This window comes from Drosophila novamexicana, unplaced genomic scaffold, assembly GCF_003285875.2.
Source record: "Drosophila novamexicana strain 15010-1031.04,08,12 unplaced genomic scaffold, DnovRS2.1 tig00000108-arrow-pilon, whole genome shotgun sequence".
NCBI lineage: Eukaryota > Metazoa > Arthropoda > Insecta > Diptera > Drosophilidae > Drosophila > Drosophila novamexicana.
In genome coordinates, this window is record NW_020824772.1 from 5279339 (window position 1) to 5304484 (window position 25146).

The 25146-nt window shown below is 41.9% G+C and overlaps 2 protein-coding genes across 5 annotated transcripts in view; both read left to right on the top strand.

Annotated features, from left to right (window-relative positions):
* The window catches only part of LOC115771776 (H2.0-like homeobox protein), a 54821-nt gene that overhangs the window by 6425 nt on the left and 23250 nt on the right, over positions 1-25146 (top strand). The window contains exons 1-4 of one of the 4 annotated variants that reach the window (XM_030717632.1): positions 15822-15954; positions 16010-16067; positions 18980-20018; positions 22570-22922. In XM_030717632.1, the coding sequence (XP_030573492.1) occupies positions 19019-20018; positions 22570-22922 (1353 nt within the window). In that variant the 5' untranslated portion in view covers positions 15822-15954; positions 16010-16067; positions 18980-19018. Of the gene's footprint in view, positions 1-15821; positions 15955-16009; positions 16068-16517; positions 16551-18979; positions 20019-22569; positions 22923-25146 lie in introns of those variants that run through there. The other 3 variants (XM_030717631.1, XM_030717634.1, XM_030717630.1) reach the window with 3 other exon arrangements.
* Positions 2302-5795, top strand: LOC115771775 (dynein assembly factor 5, axonemal). Its single transcript, XM_030717629.1, has one exon. It carries the CDS (start codon positions 2458-2460, stop codon positions 4984-4986), a length of 2529 nt encoding a protein of 842 aa, XP_030573489.1. The 5' UTR covers positions 2302-2457; the 3' UTR covers positions 4987-5795.

Below are 25146 nucleotides of genomic sequence, written 5' to 3' on the forward strand. Positions count from 1 at the left end.
ATACAAACATACTTATATTACTTTGACTGAGACGGAGAGCCACAGTCAGTCAGTTGATTGGTGCCGTCAGTCACTCAGTCATTAAGTCAGTCACTTAAGCGGGCAATCGACGCAGTTGTTGCCCGTTGAAAAATGAAACTAATTAGCGGCCACAGTGCCAAACGTCGCTGCCAGCGTCGCTGCTTACAGCACGCCCATTTCCATTCCAATCAATTGGAAAATTTGCATTTAGCCAGGCATTGGCAACTGCAACAGCAAATGCAACATCAACTGCAAACGACAAACGACAAACGGCAGCTGTAACAAGTCCATTTCAGAGTCGGTAAAAGCAAATTAGAGCGCAGCATGACAAAAAGCAATCCAACAAGCACGAATACAAGTATCTGTAGCTGTTGCAGCTGAATGTGCTGTGCGTATAATTATTAATTGCGAGTGTGTGTGCTTGTGTGTGTGTGTGTGTGTGTGTGTGTACGTGGGTACTATAATAACACAGCCAATTTTGGCTTTATCATAAGAGCAAACAAGTTTCCATTGCGGCCAATATGCAGTCATGCGGCTTCCGTACTGCGCTGCTAAAATGTTATTTTAATTGAATCATTTTTGCTATAAAATCACACACACACACACACACACACGCACTCATAATCGCCATTGCTTTCAAAAAGAGATAAAAATATGCATAAGCACATAAATACGATTGATATATACATTCATATACATATATGCATACTGTCTGCCAGTCAGACATCAAATTAAATAAACGCGGTCCATTACTCTCCCAGTGATTTTGCCAAATGACTTCATTTCATATCAATTAAGTTTATTGGGCCGGTGTGTATCTGTATCTGTGTGTATTTGTATTTTGTGTTTGCGAATGCAAGACTGAGTGTTTGTATGAGTTTTTTTATTAAAGCGGCATGGTCACAAAAAAAGCCCGTCAAGCACACACACACACTCACACAAAGAAACTATTGCCCTGCCTTTGCCCATGGAACGAACCTGAACCTGATTCATGCGCTTAATTGCTTTGGAGCGTGCGACTCTGTCGCAGTCTCTGCCACTGCCACTAGCGCGGCCGGCGTTGACGTCGCTGCCGCAGCAGAGCAACAAAAAGGTATGAAATCGAATTGTGTGCACAAAAGTTATAAATGTTGCCGGTCTCCTACGTGCAGCGGCGGCTTTCAATAAAAACGACAACAACAACTTTTGACGCAGCCCCGACAAAAAACGAAGCACAAAATACAACCACATAAAATATGCTGTGGATGTGGAACGCGTCAATATAGAGCTGCCTCTCGCTTCAAATGGGGCACACAAATGAAATGGCAAAAGCGAAATTAAAAAATTCCGTAATGGCATCAAAAATATTTTGAGTTTTGCTGGGATAATATATTCACAGATACAAATGAGAGCTATAAACACTATTTACGATTAGCTGGGTAACAGGATCTTTGATGTAAATGCCACTTAAGCTACTGTGATAAAGTATTTTTCGTGCATATATTAACCAATTTTCAAATGTATTGTTTTCAAATGAAGCTACTTAAAAGTTTATGGCTTACAAAAATAGATATAAATCTTTTTTCAGCCACCCACTTGCTTAATATAGCATAAAACAAGAGTTTAACTAGTTCATCTTGTTAACTTAACTGAACAACATTAGGTTATTGTTAAGCTACGATTATAAGACTTATGGAATAAATTAAAAACATTTAAAGTATTCTGACAACTTATCTGCTTATTTGACTGGCCGGCCCACTTTTATAACCCAATTTGGTGACCCAAAAACGCAATTAAGTTTCGCTCGATAAAAATAGGCATTTTATGTGATTTTTTTATCAGGAAGTCAAACGCCCACCCGTTCCCCAAAACAGCTAGCACTGGCAATCAATCTTAGATATTGTCGCTCGTTAGCTGGTTGCTGATAAGAAACGACACCGCAATTAGATACCTGCATCGAAGATAAGCGAAACCGCTTTTAATGAGTCCACCTGGGTCGCTCATAAAAGACAGCGGCACAAATTGCGCACCAAGTTTCTAGGGAAATTTCATTTATGACTTGTTAATTAGTTGAGCAAACAATAAAGCATGGCTGCAGCAGCAACAGCAATACGTACTTTCAAAAAGCGCGCCCAGCTGCCGCTTAACAACACTGATCGACGCCCGTCGGCAACACTGTTACGCACAGTTGTCAGCTGAGCGCGAACAGCTGATCTTTGGCATTAGCCGGCAAAGTTTCGCGCACGTTGTTGCCAAGAGTGGCAAGTGGCGACTCCGTTTAAACAAAATAAACAATGTGAATAATTCGAATTTGTGTATCGTAGCAACCGATGCATTTGACGGTGCTTGTTGACGTCTCTCGTTTTACGTTTTCGTTTTACAGCGCGCACAACCCAAGTGAAAATCCTGCTGGCAAAAACTCAAGAAGCGTACGAAATAAATCTCGAATTACACGAAATGAGCTTCGATTTGGACACAAAGTTGATTTGCGCCGACTTGGAGAGCAGCGATCATCGCAAGCGTGGCGCCACGCTATTAAAACTGCGAGAGCTATGCGAGCAGGCACCAGAAACCGTTAGCACCGACGCTGTGGCAGCTGATTTTGATGAACTGTATCTGCATCTGCTCAAATGCTACGGAGATCGGTTTGAAAGCGTGCGAGATCGCGCCGTGTTGGCCGTAACCGCATTTCTGGAGCGTCTGCCGCCCCTGGACTTTCACCTGCTGAACGTGGTGTCGACGCTGGCCGAGCGCATGGGTCAGACGGAGACGGTGGAGCCCAGCGAGGAGATACGTTTGCTCTACATTGAGCAATTGCATCTTATGCTACGCAAATATGCACTCATGGGCAATGTGGGCGTCTTTCGTGAATGCTATCCACAGGTGGTCAAGGTGTTGATTAAGTCCATCAAGGATGCGTATGCGGCTGTGCAGCGGGAAGGCTGCGCCACTCTCGTGCAGTTGGCTCGCGTGGCCGACACCATGGAAATACGTCCATACACAGAGTCACTGGCTGTGGCCCTATACGGAATGCTGAATCACAGACACTCGGCGGCCCGCATTTCGGCTGTAGAGGCCATCGGCAGGGTGAGTCTACACTTGGATGCCAGCGGGGATGGCATGCGCAGGCTGCTTGCAGAGGTCTCTCCGCTGCTGATGGACTCGATGCCTTTGGTGCGTCGTGAATGTGGTCAAATGGGCGTTTTGATGCTGCTGGAGCTTCCGGATCGCTACTCTTATTTTGAGCGTATTCTACCGCTGGTGCTATGCTGCCTTAAGGACGACTCGCCAGAAGTCTTGTCGCACATACGACCGCTCTGGGAGCAGTGTGGTAGACAGTATTACGATGAGAATGAGGCGGAACTTTCACAACAGGAGATATGTGATCTGCCCGTGGAGAACTATCCGGCTGGCGTGCAACGTCCAACAATTGGATGTCGGGGCTTGGTACAGCGCTCGCTGCGCTTGCTGCAGCTCATCACGCGTGAGACCAGCGACTGGAAGGACAACGTGCGCCTGCACTCGCTGAAGCTGCTTTATCAGTTCATCCTACACGCCGAGTCGGCAATGACGGCCAAGTTCTTTGAGATCTATCCGGATGTGTCGCACGCCTGCTGCGACAGTGAGTCCGAGGTCGCAGCAGAAGCTAAAAAGGTGGCAGATCTGATGGGACGCCTGCTGTGCTACGCTGCATGGATCAATCACGGCTTCGATGGTCTGGAGCGCAATGCTCGTGAATCTTTTCTCAAATGTTTCTACTACATGTTTACTGCGTCCTTGGGCGGTACCTATGAGCATCTGCAGCGTCTATGCAAGCTGTTGAAATGTTCAGATTACTCCCATACCTTAAAGCCGGGCTTTCAACTGTACATACTAAAAACGCTGGAGACCGTGTTGGACAAGTCCAGCAAAGTTACGGCCTCAATAGAGGAGCTAAAGGAACTGTATGAGCATGTCTATGTTACAGCCATGAAGGTAATGGCGTTGTCCTACTCCCTTAACAACGAGGACACCGATGATGTCAAGCGGGGTCAAGTGATTTTAAAACGTCTTGTGCAGCTGGAGGAGACCACGCTGGCTGAACTGCACGAACGTTGGTTCGCTCTTGTACTCCTTGATGTGGAGAATTTAGACGCTGCGCTGGACGAGAATGCAGAACCTGTCCTGCTGCTGTACGGCCTCATCCACCTGGCCCAAATACGTTCCACCTATCTGCCGCAGCTCATCGAGAAGATAAAAATCGTTTTTGAACATTGCTGCGACACGGCCCAGGTTCGCATCTTTAGCATCCTATCGATAGCAGCACTGTCCTGGTCAGCAACAGTTCGCGTGGAACGGGAGCAGAGCTCACAGCTGTTGAGCAACTTCGCCAATGAAGTTGTGGAGCCCCATTTAATCTGGAAAGCTGGCGCCCACGGCGAGGCCATGCGCTCCATGGCCATGGCCACGCTGTGTGCCTTGGCACAAGGCGCTAAGGACGAGGCGCGCGAGGTGCTGCCCGCACTAGCCAAGCACATGCCGAGCCTTCTAGAGGATCGCAATGTGACCACGCGTCATTATGCCATTAAGGCCATGTGCTATTTCCAGGGCATGTCGGTGGAGGCGCTTAAGCCGCTGGCTTATGCAACCATGCAGCGCATGGATGATCCTTCGGCGGGCATTCGCATTATAGCGGCGACAGCGGTAGGCAAGTTACGTCCTGTATTTAAGACCGAAGGAGAGAAAGGGGAGCTGGAACACGAGAGGGAGCTGTGGGAAGCGTTCATCATGCGCGCCATGGATATTTTGCTGCTGTACCATGAGAGTCCCGAGAAGGACATGCAAGCTGCTGCACAAAAATCGCTTATCGAGCTGGCCAAATTACATCCTACATCCTGGGAGGATCGTTATCAACGAGCATTAGGCTTGGCAAGACGCAAGGACGAGCTGGTCGATCTCTACGCCAAGATGAAAATCGAGGATGACGCGAAGAAGGAAACCGACTAAAGCAATTACCCATTTCTATTTTTGGCAAATTTAAATTCGTTTTTAGTGTTTTGCTAATTTTCTCTAGAATTTAGATTTTCGGCCTGTTATTTCGTTCCCATTTGCCCGTTTACGTTAATTGCCTGATCTGTCGAATTCTGAGTAGCAAATTATTGTAAACACACTCGCAAAATGTTCACTTGCGACTGATGGAATTGCATAAAGCATTTACAAATTACAAAATGTGCTTTGTTTATTTTGCCACGGCCAAAAATTTTGTTTGAAGAATTCGCTTGATGAATTGTGGGTAGCACGCGGCAGAGGCCCGGCCAAAGGAAAATTATTATTGCAGGCGGCCCATATTGATCATAAAGTACAAATAAATCTTAATTGGGGTTAACTGCTAAAACGAGAAGTACGACAGCTCGCGTACAGTCTTAGCATACAATAATGTAAAATACGATTAAATAACATATACATAAGAATATCTGGAATACAGATTCCTACTCTTACATAACCACAAAAGCTACTGTAATGAGTTTTTTTTTTAATTTAAGTATAGGTTATGAATAGTTAGAAACCTAACCTACGTTTTTGAATAGCACTGGCGATTATGGGCTTCGGCTGCGATTTTTTTCATCTATGCACCAGCGTGGGATTCGAACCCGGATCCACATTCAGTTGCCTAAATTACTTACTATTTCCACAACTCATCTCAGCACTGCATATTAACGTGATACTTAACTTTCCAACGATCCTTTGAAGAACAAAATGAGTATCTAATAGTTTGCAGCTTCGGATTGAAAAATATATTTGGTATTCATAATTTTACTAACTATACTTAATACAACACTTAATATAAGCTCGAAAGGAATTCAGTAATAAAGATCTATAAATTAGAGATTCTTTCACATCGCATAACTTGCAGGTTGGCATTTTTATTTTGTTTTTGCTGTTGCTTTATACGTTCAGCGAATATTCGATCAATTCTAGGGCAATCGAAAAAGCCCCACATTCGTATTGCTGCACAAAAAGACCTTCTATAATATGTTCACGTAATACATAAAGGGTAAAAAAATAGCCAAGGGCTTCCTGTTTTTTAATTTTTTGTGCCAACAACTAAATAAATGAATGCATACGTACATATGTGTATGCATATGTAGGTTGTATGTACAGTTCATTGAAAATGAATTGTTTAAATGCAATTTTAATACATTCAAGTGAATTTAGGCGAGCAACAACAAGCGAGGCATCTAGTGCAAATTTAATTCTCGTCTGCTCTGCGTGATGTTTTTAGCATTATATGTATATATGGTAATGTTCGCTATTTCCCCTCAGTTGCTGCGAAAGTGTAGCATAATTTTGTGCGCGCTGCACTTTCAATAGGAATTTAAGCCACATTTGATTGGTTTTGGCTTGGCATATGAGTAATGTTGACCCAGATTTAGGTTGAGAGATGTGTTGCCAAACTAATTTGTCGCAGTTTGGTGCAACAAAGTTTGCACATAATATTAAAACAATTTGTCTAATTAAGCAAAACGTACAAGTTTCTAATTAAAATACACATACAAAAAACGGACAGGCAGACAGACAGCAACAGCCGTCCTGCTATATACGCCCAACACAACCACGCCCATCGACTCTGCGCGCAGCTGGCGCCATTTCGAATGACGTAAAGGCGCACAGCACACACTCTCAAACGCACACACACACACACAGGCACGCACACATAGTGTTAGACATTTTATGTGCGCTTAATTGCCAGCAAATGAGCGCAGCTTTTTGTAAGTGTGTGCAAAAGCAAACACATCTAAATGACTAACTGTAAATAAATTGGAAGCGCCAACTTATGCACACAAACACATATCCTTGGCGTTCTCCCGACTGCCTTAATGCTCACTTAATTAATTGCATTTATTGGCCGGGGTAATTAAAAATTCGTAGCGCCCGAGCAAAAACTTAAATATCATTGCATATTAATTGAAATAAATGTAAAGGAATTACTGTCATAATGAAAATGAAAGAATATATAGCTAGATAGTAGGTTAGACCCTTAGTGGTATTTGGGCTGCCAATGCCGGGCGTGGTATGGTGGATTATCGTTATTGTGATACTAGTAAAGCTCATTAAACTAATTATGCTGTGCTTAAACTTCAAAGCCTGGGTATAAAGCGAGACGCAGTGCGAGAGCGAACGCAAGAAATAGAGTGTAAGAGAAAGAGAGGGAAAGAGAGCGAAACGTAGAAAAGGAAAATGCCTGAATAAGGTTGTGAGTAATGTAGATGCGGGTAGCATCTACGGGCATCCACCGTTTAATTAATCCTTTTCAGGCAGCGCAGCAGAGACGCACACAAAAACATACACACACATACACAGATACAGACAGTACTGCGCACAGCAAATAAACAGTTATAAATGCGAGGCAGAGCCAGATACTGAACGAAAGCTAAAGGCAGAGAGTACAACAACGAAGATGACTTCATTGTCGTCGTCCTTGGTGGCGCACAAATTAAATGCTACATTCAATGCCATTTTGAAATCGTTTCAAGTGCCGCCGACCCCAAATGAACAGAGGGGCCGGGGCAGTTGCCTTTGGCTCAACTTCGTTACTCGACAGGATGCACAAAGTTGGCAAGCTAGACTCGACCGACCTTTGCCGCAATTGAATTTCGTTGGAGCGCTCCAACCCGTGCCGGCATTAAAACAGAATCAACTACATATGCAAAGTGAATGTTAAGTGTTCAGGAAATACCCTGTAAGTAGGTAGGCAGTAAGTAGGAATCATATATATATTATTGGGCATAAATTGCAGCACCTATAATGAAAAGTGTAATACAACAATTGAAAACAAATTAATTACCTTTAATTGCTTGACTCTACGCAATATGCACCTTATGCCGGTAGTACAGGGTATTAAAACCATACTGCGCAAACCGCATGCCTTGCATTTATATTTTCTTTTTCTTTTTTAGCACTTTGAAAATTACTTTCATTACTCTCGGTAAAAGTCATATATATTTAACATTAGGTTATTTTAATTTCTACTCAACATTAACTGTCGTATTTTAACACTTGACTGACTAAACATAAAAACGTTGCTAAAATCTGACCCATTTCCGTTGATAATTTTATAAAATTAACTCAGAGAGACAGCCAAAATAAATTGTCATGATCTTTTAGCCAGCAGCTTTGCCAGAGTCCCGTTGGGCAACCTGCTGAAAGTGTTGTATAATACGCGAGCAAGGACATGCCGCCAGTCAGGCAGTCAGGCAACCAGCCAAGCAGACAGCAGCAGCCTCATCATCATCACTAATTGAGATACTTTCATTCTGGCCAAGTTGTTGCTGCCGTTGCAAGCAGTTTCCACAAGCAGCACAAGCATCCTTTGCATCCTTCACTCGGTCTCCTGTTTTAACATTTTTAAATTACGCCGTCAACTTCACTGGTTACAAACTTGAGTCTGGTGTGGTATTTTTATACCCTTGCAGAGGGTATTATAATTTTGTCTCGAAATGTGTAACGCATGGAAGGACTAATCTCCGACCCCATAAAGTATATATATTTTTGAGCTGTATCAACAGCTGAGCCGATATAGCCACGTCCGTCTGTCTATTTCTATGCTTTTTATGCTATCGTCATAAAACTTTGCACACGTCCCTCTTACTTTTGCGCGCAGTGCATATCTCGGAACTAGCTGGATCGAACCACTATATCATATATCTGCCATAGAAACGATCGGTCGAAAATTAAGTTGTAGCTAAGAAAACTTTGTTGTTTATCTAAATATATTGACCAAACACGGCATTGAGAGGTTTCACTATGCTTCCTACGTATATACATAATATTATCTATATTGGAACGTTGTGTGATATAGCTGCCATAGGAACGATAGCTTAACCATATCTTCAAAATATCCTAACCAAACTCGACTTACGAGCAAAGAATTTAAGCATTATGTAAAGGTACGGTTTGCCAGGATATAAAATCTTCGGCTTGGCAAAGATAGCCCTCCTTTATTTCTATTTTTTTATTATTATTTTTGTGTTCCTGTCATTTCATTACAAAAGCCTTTCACATGCTTGTAAGTAAAATTAGTCAACGTAACAATTAATCCGCCGTCGCCCTGGCAACACTTGTATAATAGATATATGTATATATATCCCAGCGAACGCCAAATGGAAGTCCAATAAAAATTCGCTGCCAACGATGAGCGATGAGCGAGGAGCGCTGAACGCTGCGCGGTAATTAAATACCCGCTCCAGTCCATCGCGTCGCCAAAACTTTGAATGGTGCGCTTAGCAATTAGGGTTCAGGCTAGCCCACTAATAAATACGAACAGCGTCCACCTCCCAAACAGTCCGATTCATGGCTCCATTGTCGTCGCTGTCGTCACCGTTACTAGGTTTGGGATCGAGTTCCAGCTGGTGCTGAATAAAGCCGAAGGGCTGGACGTGCGCTTCATTTGCCATAGCGCCGCTTAGTTCCACTTAAATGCTTAATTATAATTGAGTTCCATGTACAGCGCACAGAAAGAAAGTACACGAAACTGTCTTTCGTTTCTGGCTTGCCTTGCCTTCTGCAGCGGAAGCATCCTGGCAGCCAGCACTTGAAATTAAATACAAATAATCTTTTGACTCGTTTCTTTCCGATCCCCTGGACCCTTCTTGTGCCAAAAGGGAAAGGGTATGGGGCGCTTCACTCGTTTGGCGTTGTTTTAATTACGTCTTAATGTCAGTGCATAAGCGGACTCCCCAATCTCCTCGCTTGCCTCGCCACGCCTCACTCCTCGCTCCTCGCTCTCTCCACCAACAAAGCGAGTTAACGAAGTGAAGTTCAATGCTCCAGCACAGTGCGTATCAATTCTGCGTTAATTGCTTCTCTGCTCCAAATTGTGCCAGAGTCTGTTCGCAGTTAATGTGAAAGTTAAGTGCCGACCAAGCCAGCCAAGACGCGGCCCGTGGCACAGGCAAAGCGGATAAACTGTGAAGGCGCGAAAGCCATTTTGGCAACGTTTTTATTGATTTTTGCACGTAGCAGCGCCTGAAGCAGTCAGACGAGAATGGGAACCGGCATCCCTCAAATATATTGACAGTTGGCTCAGCATGTTTGTCACCAAGTAAAAATAAATCTTTTCAAAATGAACTTTACGTATATTTGAAATGCTAAAGGTAGAAGCGCTAAAATAATTATGTAAAATTGTAAACATCACTTTATTCCATTTACCTACTCTCACCTTACCTCACCTTACACATATATTTAAAAATGGAAAAAGAAGTTGCATATAAATACAAAGTAACAAATTAGGCATAAAATATCTACTCTTGGTAAGCTTCACCAACAAAACTTCCAAGATAAACAAACGTAATTTTTACACAAATGTACAGTACATTCCCTGCTTTAAAGTGTTTAATATTTATTAGTTGATATTAACTTACTTTTCGATATTTTCTACCAACTCAGTATATAAATACAATTCAATTTTATAATTTGCCTACTTTTCGGGAAATTGTGTGCTCTTTTTCACAATATTGCAACCACTGTGCGGCATGGTATTGTTGGCAAATTATGTTTAATTATGAGAGCTTGCCAGACAATGACGAAGACGACAATCGACTGCGACTCGAGGCTGACTCTGACACAGACTACGACACTGTAACTGGCTAAACGGAAGCTGGACGCACAAGGACGAAAGGAGCACGAAGCAGGTGGCGGGGTGCGGGCGGATGCCACTCACTGGCTGGCTATGTATCATTATTATGATGCCTGCAAGTATTTATTTTTGGCTGCCGACAGCAGCATTTTTTTTTCTTTTTTGTTAATGTGGCCGTTAACGTTGTCAGACTCTCTCATTACAGTTGTTGGAGTGCTCAAGCCAATGACAGCCGACGGCCGACGGTCGATGAGGCTGAGGTTGAGCGATTACAGCTGCGTTGGCATTAATTAAGCATGTTTGACTGTGAATGTCAACAGCAGCAAAAGCTCCTCTCTCTCCCTCTCTTTCTGTGTGTGTGTGTGTGTGTGCGTTGACAGCCAGGCGATTGCCAAAGGTGGGGCGTGAAAGTCTGACAGGCGGTCGCTTTACTACTCTCGCTCGCGGGCCACGTAATTAAGTGACGCAAGTCAATTTATTTTGCAATTAATCATTAATTTATGCGTACGAAAGTATAATTGACTCATATTTCAGCACAGATGCCGAAAGAGCAAAAGGGAGAGCTAGCTGGCAGAGAAAGAGAGAGTCCAGCGTCCACCCCCAATGTTAATGTGCAAGCCGTTATCGTCATATTTCGATTGTATGTAATTACAAATGCGATGGATGTCTTATTGCGGTATGATATCCCATAATTAGATTTATTGATACTGCGCCCCCTCCGAAATAAATATCGAATGCGCACTTGCTGCCTGCGGTTAAGTAATATGTTTACAGAAAGCGCAGAAACCGTTTACTACGAACATCTTCTCAATTAGCAGTAGTATCAGCGCATGAGCTGCTGATTCTAATTGTAAATGCGCACTGCACTCAATAAATTTAAATGTTAAAGATTGCAATAATCAAAGATTTCATGATTTTAACGATTCCCACGCCAATTAGTGCACTACAAAATATCAATTTGTAAAATTAAGCTACGTTCTAGCTTGATTCGACCTATTCAATTCAATTGCCATTTGCAGCTCTGGTGCTACAGTTGTACAGATTTCGAATAAAGTAATTATTATAAATATAAATTAGTGCCTGTGAGAAATAAAGTAAAATTGGGTGAGCCTTAGTCCTTAGTTGATTGCAGCCTGATCTTATCACTAGCTCTTTATATTCCACTTTACTGTGTGAACTTGAATCATTCAAATGCATATATATATATATGCCATGAAAAAAAACCCCAATACTGGCATTATATCAACCTCAAGTGAATGTCATAAATGCTATTAAATTTGATAAGAGCCATTTAAAAAACAACGTATTAACATATAAATAAATAAAATCAATCAAAAATTTAAGAAAATAAATTGCTTTCATCTAATTAAAGTTGACTAGAAAATACGCAGTACTCTATACCAATATATACATAAACTATTTAAATTTCATTGAAAATGAACATATGTTATTTTCAATTAAAATACATTTTGTGATTTACTCAGAGCAAGGCAGAGATTTTTTATATATATATACCAGCTTGATCTGCACAAAGTAACCGCATATCAAAGTTTAGTGTGCCGAGGTCCTTTAAGTCGTTTCTGAGTTAATTTCTCTTATACGTGTACATGAATTAATTGCCCGTAATAAGTAATATACACGCTATACATATATACACACTCTTTTTAGACTATATTAAACCCGTTTTTAATAAATTTTAATGGTCGTAAATCTTTTTTTTTTATATAAATGTACTTTTAAATACTTGCACTTTATAAGTATGCATATGTGATGGAATTTTTGAATATTTTATTATGCCGCCGAATGTTTGATTGATGGCTGCCAGTGCAGCAGGCATACATAACTGATGCCATGTGTGCATAATGCATTAACATCAACTTGCATTCGTTTTGCAATTAAAAACATGTCAAATGCAGCTGCTTTGCGCGCTGTCGTGTCGTCATTGTTAATGTACCCAACCGTATGGCCTGTTCACAATTAAATACCAATTAGCTAGACGCTGTATGGTCAAGAACTATTGACATAATTGGGACTTAGACATAACTAAATATAGCGACTTGAAGGACTGAGATGTGTGCCATATAAACTTAATCCTGTTATTAGCATTTGTTGCTAATTGTTGCTAAGTTTTTTATAATTTATGAACCCTTGCATTGTACTTCAGTTACATTTACACTGGAGAAAAATACATCCTAAAAAGGTCACCCAATTTTATATAAATGAGAGTGCTTTGTTGAAATTTAAAAACAGCCAATTGACCAGTGCATATAAATGTGTTTATCTTATCTGGCTTTTTATTAGACCGCTTGACTATTTATATCTACAAGGCTATCTGAACTATGTCAGAGATGGATTCAATCTTTTTATGTGTTCTCAAATATCGCCCAACTCAGCCACAAATGGTTGGTCGAAATGGAATGTGTGTTACTAAGGGCCGCCAGTGAATCAAATCACATCAAATTATGCTGATGACATAGGAATTTTTGGGACCCCTGTGTTGTTTAGCTGACTGGTGGGCATTGGGGCATTCATTGCCGTTGCCGCCGCACTCATTTAAAATATCATCAATCATAGCCAGTTAGTTAATTGCGACCAATTGTGTACGTGTGTGTGCCCATAAAGGCGAGCCAAACTAATGGTCGGGCAAAGAGAGAAGTAAAAGAAAAACGAAAACGTTTAAAAATTGCCAGCGCAGGCAAATTAAAAATAAAGCTTAAGCACGCCAACTTTGGCCAGGCCAACTGACCCAAAGTGGCCGCCTGCAAAGTTCAAGTGAAATAAGCCATGACAAGGCGGCGCACCTCCCCGAAATAAAAATAAAATAAAATAAAATCCCCGACAAGCGTCACAGGGCCAAAGCAATTTCGAGGGCTTTAAGCTTAAAAAGTTGCCGCAAAGTTTGGACTTGTTTTCAAAGCACTTTAGTGCGCGCAAGAAAAATCATAATGTTCTTGGGAATCTATGCAAAATTATTACAGGAAGCATTTCCAGCGGAAATGAGCCGAACGGTACTTCCGCCTCGCCTTTGCAACACGGCTTATTTAATTAGCCGACATTTTCGCATATTTCTGCTAATGAGCCACAGTTTTCGACTGGCTGGATAGCTCAACAGTTGGCCACATCGAACTGCTCGCTGTCAGCCTTATGTGGCACGCATCACTACACTAAACCTTTTTCAATATGAGTGCGTGATCAACCCTCACACTGAACGACGACAAACTACGTTGCCGAGTGAATTGCGAACCGAATATAACTCGAAAATTGCGCAGCATTTATAATCTGTCTTTGATTTATATAACGATTTCCGTTTAAAGATTTGCCAGCTACGAAAATGTAGCTGCTTACGTGGCTGACGTTTATCCCGGACACACCCTCTAACGGCAGACAGCTTTATGTGCTGACTTGACAAAAACAGCACACCCACACACCCACCCACACACATACACACACACACACACACAGATGCAGAGAGTGAAAGACTGGAAGGACGTGCCGCTAGCACTTGCTCCTTGCAGAGTTTGGCTGCCTGTTCGTGGCAGCACAATGACATGAATTCAATATAATAAATAAAATATAACGCTGTCAATAAAAATAAGTAAATACTTACGAATGTCAACGTGGGTCGTTCAAACTATTTTGAAATGCCTATTCAAAAAGTTTGGTATTATTGTTTTTATGGTTTTATAGGTTACATTTTTATTATATATTACACTAACCAACAAATTATAATTCCAATTTTAAATAGTATTAACTTTTTTTCTTAAATTAACACATTTCATCGTCATTCTGGGCTTTAAAGTTTCTTATGAAAGTTAAAATAGTTTGGGTTTCTATTTATGTCTATGTATTTAATTAATTTATTTTTATAAATTTAATTACTTTAAGAAAAATTAAATAATATTCAATTTAATTATCTAGCATTTTAAATACCCAATTACGATAATTTCTGATTGATTAATTGATGTGTTTGCAATGTGCGGCCCACATTGCGGCTATCTATAGTTGCAACCATTTAGTACTCAAAATGTGCTGTACTTCGTAAACAACCCTTGTAACATTTGCAACAGCAATAGCATAAAACGTAAATGCTTATCGGTTGGGGGTATTTCTAGCGAAAAGCTTAAATACATCACTCAAAATAGCTTCATAATGTTTGTGTGTCATTCAGATTTGGTCATGCCAGACAGGACCTACGAGTTCTCTGCTACTGAGTGTATTTATGAATCTTCCAGCAGTAAGCGTGTCCCGCACACTGTCATCAACAACAGCTCCAAACAAACAAGTATTGCGTTAAGGAGCGAGTGCAGCCGCGTGGAAGTTGCCTCAGATGCGAGCGTCTGTTATCCTTGTTTGTGATGTGCCGGTCTTAAGGAATTTGAAAATCACGTGGAAAGGCAGTCTGACTTGTAAAATTATCTGCCTGTCAATTGGAGCATATATGATACCCCACTTTGACTTCGACTTGGCATATAAGGATTATACGCTCGGTGTGTTACTCAAATTGAGTATTTTCCTGTGAATAATATTCAGATAATGGCTGCTATCCATGGAAGAGGTTATATACTCACAACTGGAGTGCAATTTAGTGCTATTTTTTCAACTTCTGCTGCGCTATACAGTGGTATGAATAATTATTTGACGAAGCAAATATGTATACATATATACATATATATATTTGTTTTTAAATATTGTTGATATTCATTTTGTTTCGAGCATAAATAATGGACTGTGATCCTACATAGATGAACCAATCAAAAAAACCAGTCAATAATAGTGTTCGGCTAAATCAATATGCCGACCACTGTACAGTATCTATTTCCAATGCACAGTTGTTCCCTTTCCCAAGCACACACGCGCACATAGAAACTGCACTTATTTTGAGCGCTTATGATTTATTAATGCATCCAAGTGCGGATACTATGGCTGGGGCAATGCAATTTTCTAGTGTTCAGCTCTTGTTGACTTGCTGGGGCATTGGAAAATTGGCTTTGCACAAACTACTCGACAAACAACAACGCACTCAGTGCGTTAAAGTCAAAAGTAAAATTCAAATAAAAAAAAGAATGAATAGAAATGGAGTAAAAAATGAAAATAAATTATACCAATGCAAGGGACTTGTTTATTTCCAGTTTGTGCTCAGTGTGCCATTGATTTTGATCGAGTTGTCAGTGCTTGGCTTTCAGCTTTTACTTTAAACTAATTCAATTTTCACTTGTGTCGGTCACGAAGCTAAACCAATTTGCAAGCGAGAGCAGGCAAACAAAAATAAAAATTAAGCCAAAGCAACAGTTTCGTTTCAATATAATTTTACAACCGAAAAGTTACTCAGTTTGTTGCATGTAAGTATTAAACAAGTCATTTTGTCTAGAAAATGAAAACAATTAAAACAAGCAGGCAACAATGCAGCAAGGCATGCGGAGACGCAAGTCACAAAACTCTGCGCATGACACAGGTAAATTCATTAAAGTTGCCAACCAAACATACGAGCGCACACATACGTTCACACACACGCACACATACATACTTAGTTGCCAACACTGTCGAACGCTATGGCATGAATATCCTTTAGCTGCGGCTGCGGCAGATTCTGTGTGTGGCACATCAATTTAATTAGCAAGCGCATAACTCTATAAAATATTCAAGCAATTTCCAACGAAATATGCGCACAGCAGCTGAACTGGACAGCCAATTTTCCCCAGAGACAGCCCAGCAGCAGCAGAGGCAGCAGCAGCGGCAGCACCCGGAGCAGCAGCACAAAGGGGGTAGATGCTGTGGTAACTGCTGCTGCTGCTGCCTTTTAAATTGCTGCGCTGCTTTATCGCTGTCTTTATTAACACCTTATCACAATCAGCTCAAGCTCAACCAGTTCTACAAAATTCAGCAGCTTCTTTGCTCGATCATTCAGTGTGGGGAAACTGTAAGGCGCAAAAGTAAGGTAAATATGAATGACAAATTGCACAGATTTAAAAGCCAGATTGACAACAATATACACAGGCACGCACACAAACAAAACATAAACGCCTGTATGCTACAAAAGAAAAGCGTAGCATAGGGCACATTCAATTATGCTGACAAGTCAAAAGGGCTAAAGGAAGGGCGCGGTAAGGCGTAAGGCAAAGCAGCAGCTAGTCAGCCACGTTTAATACCGAGCTTACACACACATACACAGACCACCATAGACACACACACACGCGGATAAAACGGCAGAACGCAGCAAAAGCTGAAGAGCAAAGCAGAGTCGAGTAAGGGAACGTACAGGAGACAACGTTGATGATGACGAGCTGGGTGCAGAGCCGCAAGGCAAATTATGCACAGGCAGAAGCAGTAGCTGAAGCAGTGGCAGGAGCTGTAGCAGTAGCTGGAGTCATGATGAAGATTCGACAGTAGCTTGTTAAAATACCAGCAGGCAGCTGCCAGTGGCCACCTCCACCCAGCTCCACAAGCACAAGCACACACACACACAAACGCACACTGCGGAATGTGAGTTGATGTCAATGCAATAAAACGAAGCGAAACGAAATGAAATAAAATGAAGTAAAAATGTTGGACTAGTAGCATAGCTGACCCGGCCAGGACACAAGCAAGAGCCAAAGCCTCAAGGATAATAATGGAGGCGAAAAGAGTTTCGTTCACAAACATAACGCTCACATATGCAACTTTGTTTACACGTTTGTGTGTTTGTGTGTGCGTGCGCCTGTGACAGGCCAGCAAAACTTAAATGCCATTAGTAGCTGCCGCTTTGGAGCTCGTCTACGTCCTCGTCAGCGTCCTCGTGCTCTGGCACGTCCTCACGCCCCGCCACATGCGGGGGTAAGGCAAAAGCGTGCCAGGTAACTGGCACACACAGTCATACACACAAACACACACACACACATACACACAAGCCCACACACGGAGTGGCTCACACACTAAGCCACTATACGTGACTTAGTCGTGCGCCAAAGCAGTATCTCTCGCTCTCTATCGCTCACTCGCTCTGGCTGCTTCGATTGCTCGCTCTCTCGCAGTCGTCGACGCCGTCGGCGTCGTTGTCGTTGTCGTCGTGGGGGCAGGCAATTGAAATAACTTCTTCCGCTTGCCTGCCTCGCTTCCGCTGCTTGAATATGTCCACCCTAAAATCATACCCTACCGTACAACCCTCTGCCCGCCCACATAACCTTTTGAGAAGCTCAACAGACTTGAATTGCCGTTGCTTTTTTGTCATTTATTTTGTTTGGCTGTAAGTGATTTTATAAGAGCTTAGCAACATGCTGCAGAGCAACATGTTGCGTCAACCGAAATGTTGAGAGCAACTTGTGCTCAATTTGCACTCTCTGTGTATTGTCTGCGTGTGTGTTTGTGTCTTTACGATTGTTTCGTGTGTGTGTGTAAGAATGGGGGTAGGCAAAGGTTAGTCCCTTTTATGTGTCATCCCCATTGTTATAGTTGTTGGTTGTTGTTGTTGCCATAAAATTACATTTAAGCACGCATTACGTTATACGTTATTGAGCTCGCGCTGCTTGAAGCTGACATTTGGACAGCCACTGTGTGCGTGTGTGTGTGTGTGCGTAAGCGGTTGTGTGGGCACTTTGTATTAATTTAAATTGCTTTTGGGATTGTCAACTGTGAAATATGACACATAACGATGGCATTTAAATGGCATTCAAAGTTCTTGGCAACAAAACTACAGATTTTGCGTAAGGTTTACCCTAAGTTGTGTGTGAATTGATATGATTATTATTGTGTACATAAAAACTGGAAGTTTATGTATACCGCACACTAAATCCAAATTTAAGACTTTCCCGTACTTGAAATTGGGTTTGTATGTTTTACAATCGTTTCAGTGCGTGGCTTTTGCCCTTCGTTAAATTAAGTTAAATTGTGTCACACTCAAATGTTGTGCCATAAATTCATGCCAACACTCGCAGCAGTCACACACAAGTGTACACAAGGCTGCGCAAAGCGGAACCCCTGGCCTTGCCGAACTTATGTGCCTGCGTGCCTGCCTGCCAACACTCCTGCACGCTTGCCTGGTTGAATCCTTTACGAGGTTACGCTTGTTGTTGGGGATATTGCTATGCAAATCAGGACGCAGTGCGCCAGGAAATGGCAAATGGGCGGCCAGGCGGACAGACACACAAGCACAGACGGTTGAGGGGGAGACGGGCGTGTTGTGAGCTAAATAAGTTGAACAACATTCCGCACAGGCGGCAGTAAGTGGTGGACGATTCCGTTCTGTATTTTATTGCATTTATGCGTTGTAGGGCGAATAAGTTGAAGGTTAGTTCCAGTGGCAAAAACCATTAACAAGTTGACGACAAATGCGCAGCTGTTTGGCTAATATCGTTTGCCCATTTAACACGCACATTTTTCTTTATATTGCAGCCATCACGCCCACTTAAAAGCCAATTAGCTGCGCCCTAAATGATGCCCGAAACTGAACGCGATTCGTTGGTAGCAGCAGAAATGATCAGCGGCGCCTTGGCGCATGGTTATGGCATAGTCGTCGACAAACAGCAACAACATCAGCAACTGCAGCAGCAGCAACAGCAACAGCAACTGCAATTACAACAAAAGCAGCTGCATTCAGATTCAATTCACACCGGCGGCGGCGCATCAGCCACAGCTTACAATATGGCCATCAATTCGTATGTCTACAGCAGCTCATTGACCATACCGCCCTCGGCGGCATCAATGGTCAGTCCCAGCAGTAAAGAAAAACTGGTTAACATGCTGCGCGTGCGCGATAACAACAACAGCAATGGCAGCAACAGTGTCAGTCCCATCTCCGCTGCCAGTTCACCCACAACGTTTCTGCAGAAGCAGCTGGAGGCACCACCCAGTCGTCAAACGGCTCCCCGAGAACAACAACAACAGCAGCAGCAGCAGCAGCGACGCTCCATAACACCCTTTCCCACCAACTTAGCCACTTCGACACCCAACCATACAGCTAGCTGGCATGCTCATGTATATGCGCGTCCGCCCAATCGACCCACACCCCACTATATTGCAGACATACTGGGCATGGCCATGGCCGGTAAAATTGTGTACGAGGGCGCTGCAGCAGCCGCTGCGGCAGCAGCAGCATCTACAGTCACCGGCAACAGTTCGGCCACTTCACCAAAGAGCATTCTGCGCAACATTGAGCAGCAGTACGCGCAGCAGCCCCAGGAGCAGGAACAGCGAACACATCGCAGCGCTTCAATGAGCGATGTCAGCGAGGAGGAAAGCGCAGTCAACGTCAACTCCACAGCCGCGGCAGCAGCAGCAGCAGCAGCAGCAACAGCAACTATCACAGGGACAGCCCCGCTCGATCAGCCATTGAATCTGTGTGTGGCCAAAAAGTCGCGCGACAGCGACACCTCGTCACCCATGCCGGCGGCCAGGCAAAACCAACTGTTGGGAAAGACAAGCATCAAGAAGGGTAAGTGAGACCATTAACATATATGAAAATGAATAAAAATCTTGAAAATTATATTACAAATAAGAAATTAGCTAGCAGGAATAGACGAACTGCGTTTTCCAAAACGTTTCTGATAATATAGTGACAGAGTTACAATGTATGTGCTAGTGTATTTAGCATCGGTGTATTTCAGTTTTTTTATTTTTAAATTTTCATATTGGCGCCGAGCAAATTTATGCAGCAACGCTTGACGAGCCTGCCAATTGAGCGCAGCGCGAAGCTCTCAACACGCTTCAGCGAAGCGTGCGGCGGGTAACGCTGCGTATGCGTGTTATGCCAAATTAAATGACGCCCGACCGCAGCTCAAATTGCCACCACTCGAATAAAGGTCCTACATTTTGGCAACGGATGATTGCGGGTCATCAACATTCGAGCCAATGGATATTTTAACCTATTTAAATGCAATATGAAAGATTCTCTCTCCGAATTTCACAGTCCCTAGTTAAGGCTATTCCATATCTGTTGCCAATTTCCTTAGAAAAGTCTACTTGGGTACTTAACATTTTTCTGCTGTTGAAATTGTTTCAAATTTGAAAGCCTAATTCTGCCACTTTAATTTATCTACATGAATCTTCAGATTAACAAACATTTGTTCAAAACTATACCAATAGGAATTAACATTGAGATCAAGATTCTCTCTAATTATTTTACATCCGTTGCAAAATATGTTTTAAATATGACGTCAATGGGATTCTGTCTGAAATAACTATAAATATGAATTCTCCGAACATTAATTAACTAGACATTGTTTTTTTTCGAATGTAATTTTGTAGCCAATGTGAATTCACGCTGCATTAAAATTGTTTAATTCAGCTGTGGACTGAGTGTGGGGCAGAGGGTGCCGAGGGCGGCATGAAAACAGCAAATTCAATTAGCAATTGGCATACGGCAATAATAAGCAATAACAATCAGCTCGAAATGAGCAAACTTGAGCACAAAATTGTTGGCTGTTGTGTTATTGTATTGTTGCCATTAATTGCTCAATGCTGCGTTCAACTTTTATTGTTATTAAAATCACGTACTCGACTTGGTAAAAATAAACAGCAATTGCAACAACAAAAGCTATAGTATTTAGCGCTCATATTCGCATTTAAAATGAATGAATGCCAGGCGACGTCGTTCAAGTCTCGTTTTGTGATTTGCAACTGTCGTCTGTTAATTTTCGCTTAATTACTTGTTAGCAGGCACCATAAATGGAAGCGGGGTAGCCAGCCGAAGAGCTGTGGCGGGGTGCCATTAAAATGTTGTCGCCAAACGGGCCTAATGAAACGACATGGCAATTGCCAATTGGCGAACAACAAAAAGAACCAACACAACAACAAAGAAAAAGAAAAATAGCAAAACAAAACATCAACAAACAACAACAACAAAAATGGCACATCTAATCAAACATTTGTGTTATGCTTCTATTGCTTTAAGGTTTTTCTCTTGTTTTCGCTTTGCCATTTAGTTTTATTGATTTCGTGCCACTGGGGCGCCCTTTGCGCTCCACTAGACTCGCTCTAAGTGCCACACTGTCGTGTCTCGTTATCTAGGGGTGGCTTTAAGTGGCACGGACTGCTGCCAATGCTGGAGGCGACAACAGCGGCGGCTGTCAGTCGGCCGCCTAATTAATCACAGTGTCATGCATATGCGCCCAGCCATATGAGGCCGTGCGGCCCACGCGGCGTATTAGCAATAGCGACAACAACGACTTCTACGACGAACGTTCGCATTTAACTGTCAATTAGATTTCAATTATGCATTGGCAATTGGCGGCAGCCACAACCAGACTCATGCCAGACACGTTTTGGCCCCAGCCAACCAATAGGTGTAACTGAAATACATGGCGTTGTTAACACTTGTTTGTTTGTTTGTTTTTTTTTTCTGAGTCGACACGACTGACAACCGCAAGCAACAACAACAGCTCACAAATTCTTCACGATGGCGAAATCCCCTATAGATTGACCTGTCAACAGGTCTAGATTGATAAGAACCTTCGCGGTACTATTTATCTATTATCTATTCCAAAAAAATCAATGTATAAGTGTTGGGTCATACACAATAAATTAAAAATAAATAAATAAAACGTTTCCATTAAGATAATGAATTATGCTTAGACTTTTTAAATTGCATTTAGTCAATATAATATCAAATATAATTTATCAGTTGAGAAACTTAAAATACAAAAAATAACCGTGGTATGACAAATACACCCTTAACACTCAATTTATAGGATATAAATAGAAACAAGTTAGGCATGTAACGCCTGGTTTTTGCATATGAATAAAATAGCGAAAAGCTGAACTCAGAGTTAGCTCGGAGTTAACAATGCAGTCAGTTAACCTGACCGATTGGTCTGCATTTGACGGGCTAATTGCAAAAGGTAAAAAATGTTATAAAAAATAGCAGCGGACCAAAGCTGAATTGAGGTTAAACAGCTGTGTCTCGCAATAAAAGCTTGGCAAATAAAGATACAAACACAAGTAACAACAATGTCTAATGGTTTTTGTATACCGCACCTCTTTCACAGAGCACTCGGGCAAGCCGGCATCAAAAAAGAAGAAACTGTCGGTCGATCTGCCTCCAGCCATTAGTCCCACGGGCAGCAGCGACAGTTTAATGCGGGATAAGCTGCTGGCTAATAACAGTTCGCCGAACAGCACAGCCCATGCCGCCCAACCGCAGAGCAACAATAGCAACCTGGAGACTACCGAGGATGACTCTGACTCAGGCTCGACAGATGCGCGTCGCAAGAAGAAGGCACGAACTACCTTTACGGGCCGCCAAATTTTCGAACTGGAAAAGCAGTTCGAGGTTAAGAAGTATCTTAGCTCCAGCGAACGCACTGAAATGGCCAAGCTACTGATGGTGACCGAAACGCAGGTAAATAATAAACATATTTATTCAACATTTAAAAAAGGCAAAAAAAAAGGGATGAAATGCATTAAGTTTGAACATTTAATTACCGACATATTTAGCGCAATTGCGCACGTTTAATTGAACCAAGCTTCATGAAATTCAATAATCCCATCTAAACCAAACATTTTAATTATAATTCAGTTATGACAGCAAATAAGTGTTATTTACTTTTTAACAAAGGAAAACTAAATATAAAATTAATGAACGTTAAAATAAATTTATGAAAGCTGTAAAATGTAATATAATTGATTAGGAACATTTTAAAACGTTCATTAATAAATAACAAGTAAGAAGTTCTAGTCAGGAGCTCCCGACTAGGGGATACCCTGAACCCTCTTCTTCCAACATCAAATGCATATATATATTCTATTTTAGAAGCTATATGTCAAGTTTGGTGACTCTAGTTCTTATTATTTACCAAAATTGCCCAAAAAACAGGATATCGATATCGATTTTTATCGATTGCTTGGAAACGGAGTAAGTTATCGACTATCGGAAACAAACTCGATCTGCGCGGGAGCTAGGAGCATCTACATCTCTAGCTCTTATAGGACAGACAGACGGACATGGCTAGATCGACTCAGCTATTTATGCTGATCCAGAATATATATACTTTATGGGGTCGGAGTTGCTTCCTGCTGCCTGTTACACACATTTAGCTTTCGCACAAATACAATATACCCTTATACCCATTTTTAATGGGTTCAGGGTATAAAAATCCAAACTTCGTGAAAATCGGATGAGATTTGACCGAGTTATGGGGGTGGTCATTTTTGACCCATGTCTATATACGAATCTTGGGGTAAGATTTGGACATGACTTTCGACTAAAAAAATCGGTGTTCAGATTTGAATGCCATATTAATCTAGAGGGAAAACCATGAAGAAAAAGCCAAACTTCGTGAAAATCGGATGAGATTTGACCGAGTTATGGGGGTGGTAATTTTTGACCCATGTCTATATACGAATCTTGGGGTAAGATTTGGACATGAATTTCGACTAAAAATCGGCGTTCAGATTTGAATGCCAGATTAATCTAGAGGGAAAACCATGAAGAAAAGGCCAAACTTCGTGAAAATCGGATGAGATTTGACCGAGTTATGGGGGTGGTAATTTTTGACCCATGTCTATATACGAATCTTGGGGTAAGATTTGGACATGAATTTCGACTAAAAAATCGGCGTTCAGATTTGAATGCCAGATTAATCTAGAGGGAAAACCATGAAGAAAAAGCCAAACTTCGTGAAAATCGGATGAGATTTGACCGAGTTATGGGGGTGGTCATTTTTGACCCATGTCTATATACGAATGTTGGGGTAAGATTTGGACATGAATTTCGACTAAAAAATCGGTGTTCAGATTTGAATGCCAGATTAATCTAGAGGGAAAACCATGAAGAAAAAGCCAAACTTCGTGAAAATCGGATGAGATTTGGCCGAGATATGGGGGTGGTCATTTTTGACCCATGTCTATATACGAATCTTGGGGTAAGATTTGGACATGAATTTCGACTAAAAAATCGGCGTTCAGATTTGAATGCCAGATTAATCTAGAGGGAAAACCATGAAGAAAAAGCCAAACTTCGTGAAAATCGGATGAGATTTGACCGAGTTATGGGGGTGGTCATTTTTGACCCATGTCTATATACGAATCTTGGGGTAAGATTTGGACATGAATTTCGACTAAAAAATCGGTGTTCAGATTTGAATGCCAGATTAATCTAGAGGGAAAACCATGAAGAAAAAGCCAAACTTCGTGAAAATCGGATGAGATTTGGCCGAGATATGGGGGTGGTCATTTTTGACCCATGTCTACATACGAATCTTGGGGTAAGATTTGGACATGCATTTCGACTAAAAAATCGGTGTTCAGATTTGAATGCCAGATTAATCTAGAGGGAAAACCATGAAGAAAAAGCCAAACTTCGTGAAAATCGGATGAGATTTGACCGAGTTATGGGGGTGGTCATTTTTGACCCATGTCTATATACGAATCTTGGGGTAAGATTTGGACATGAATTTCGACTAAAAAATCGGTGTTCAGATTTGAATGCCAGATTAATCTAGAGGGAAAACCATGAAGAAAAAGCCAAACTTCGTGAAAATCGGATGAGATTTGACCGAGTTATGGGGGTGGTCATTTTTGACCCATGTCTATATACGAATCTTGGGGTAAGATTTGGACATGAA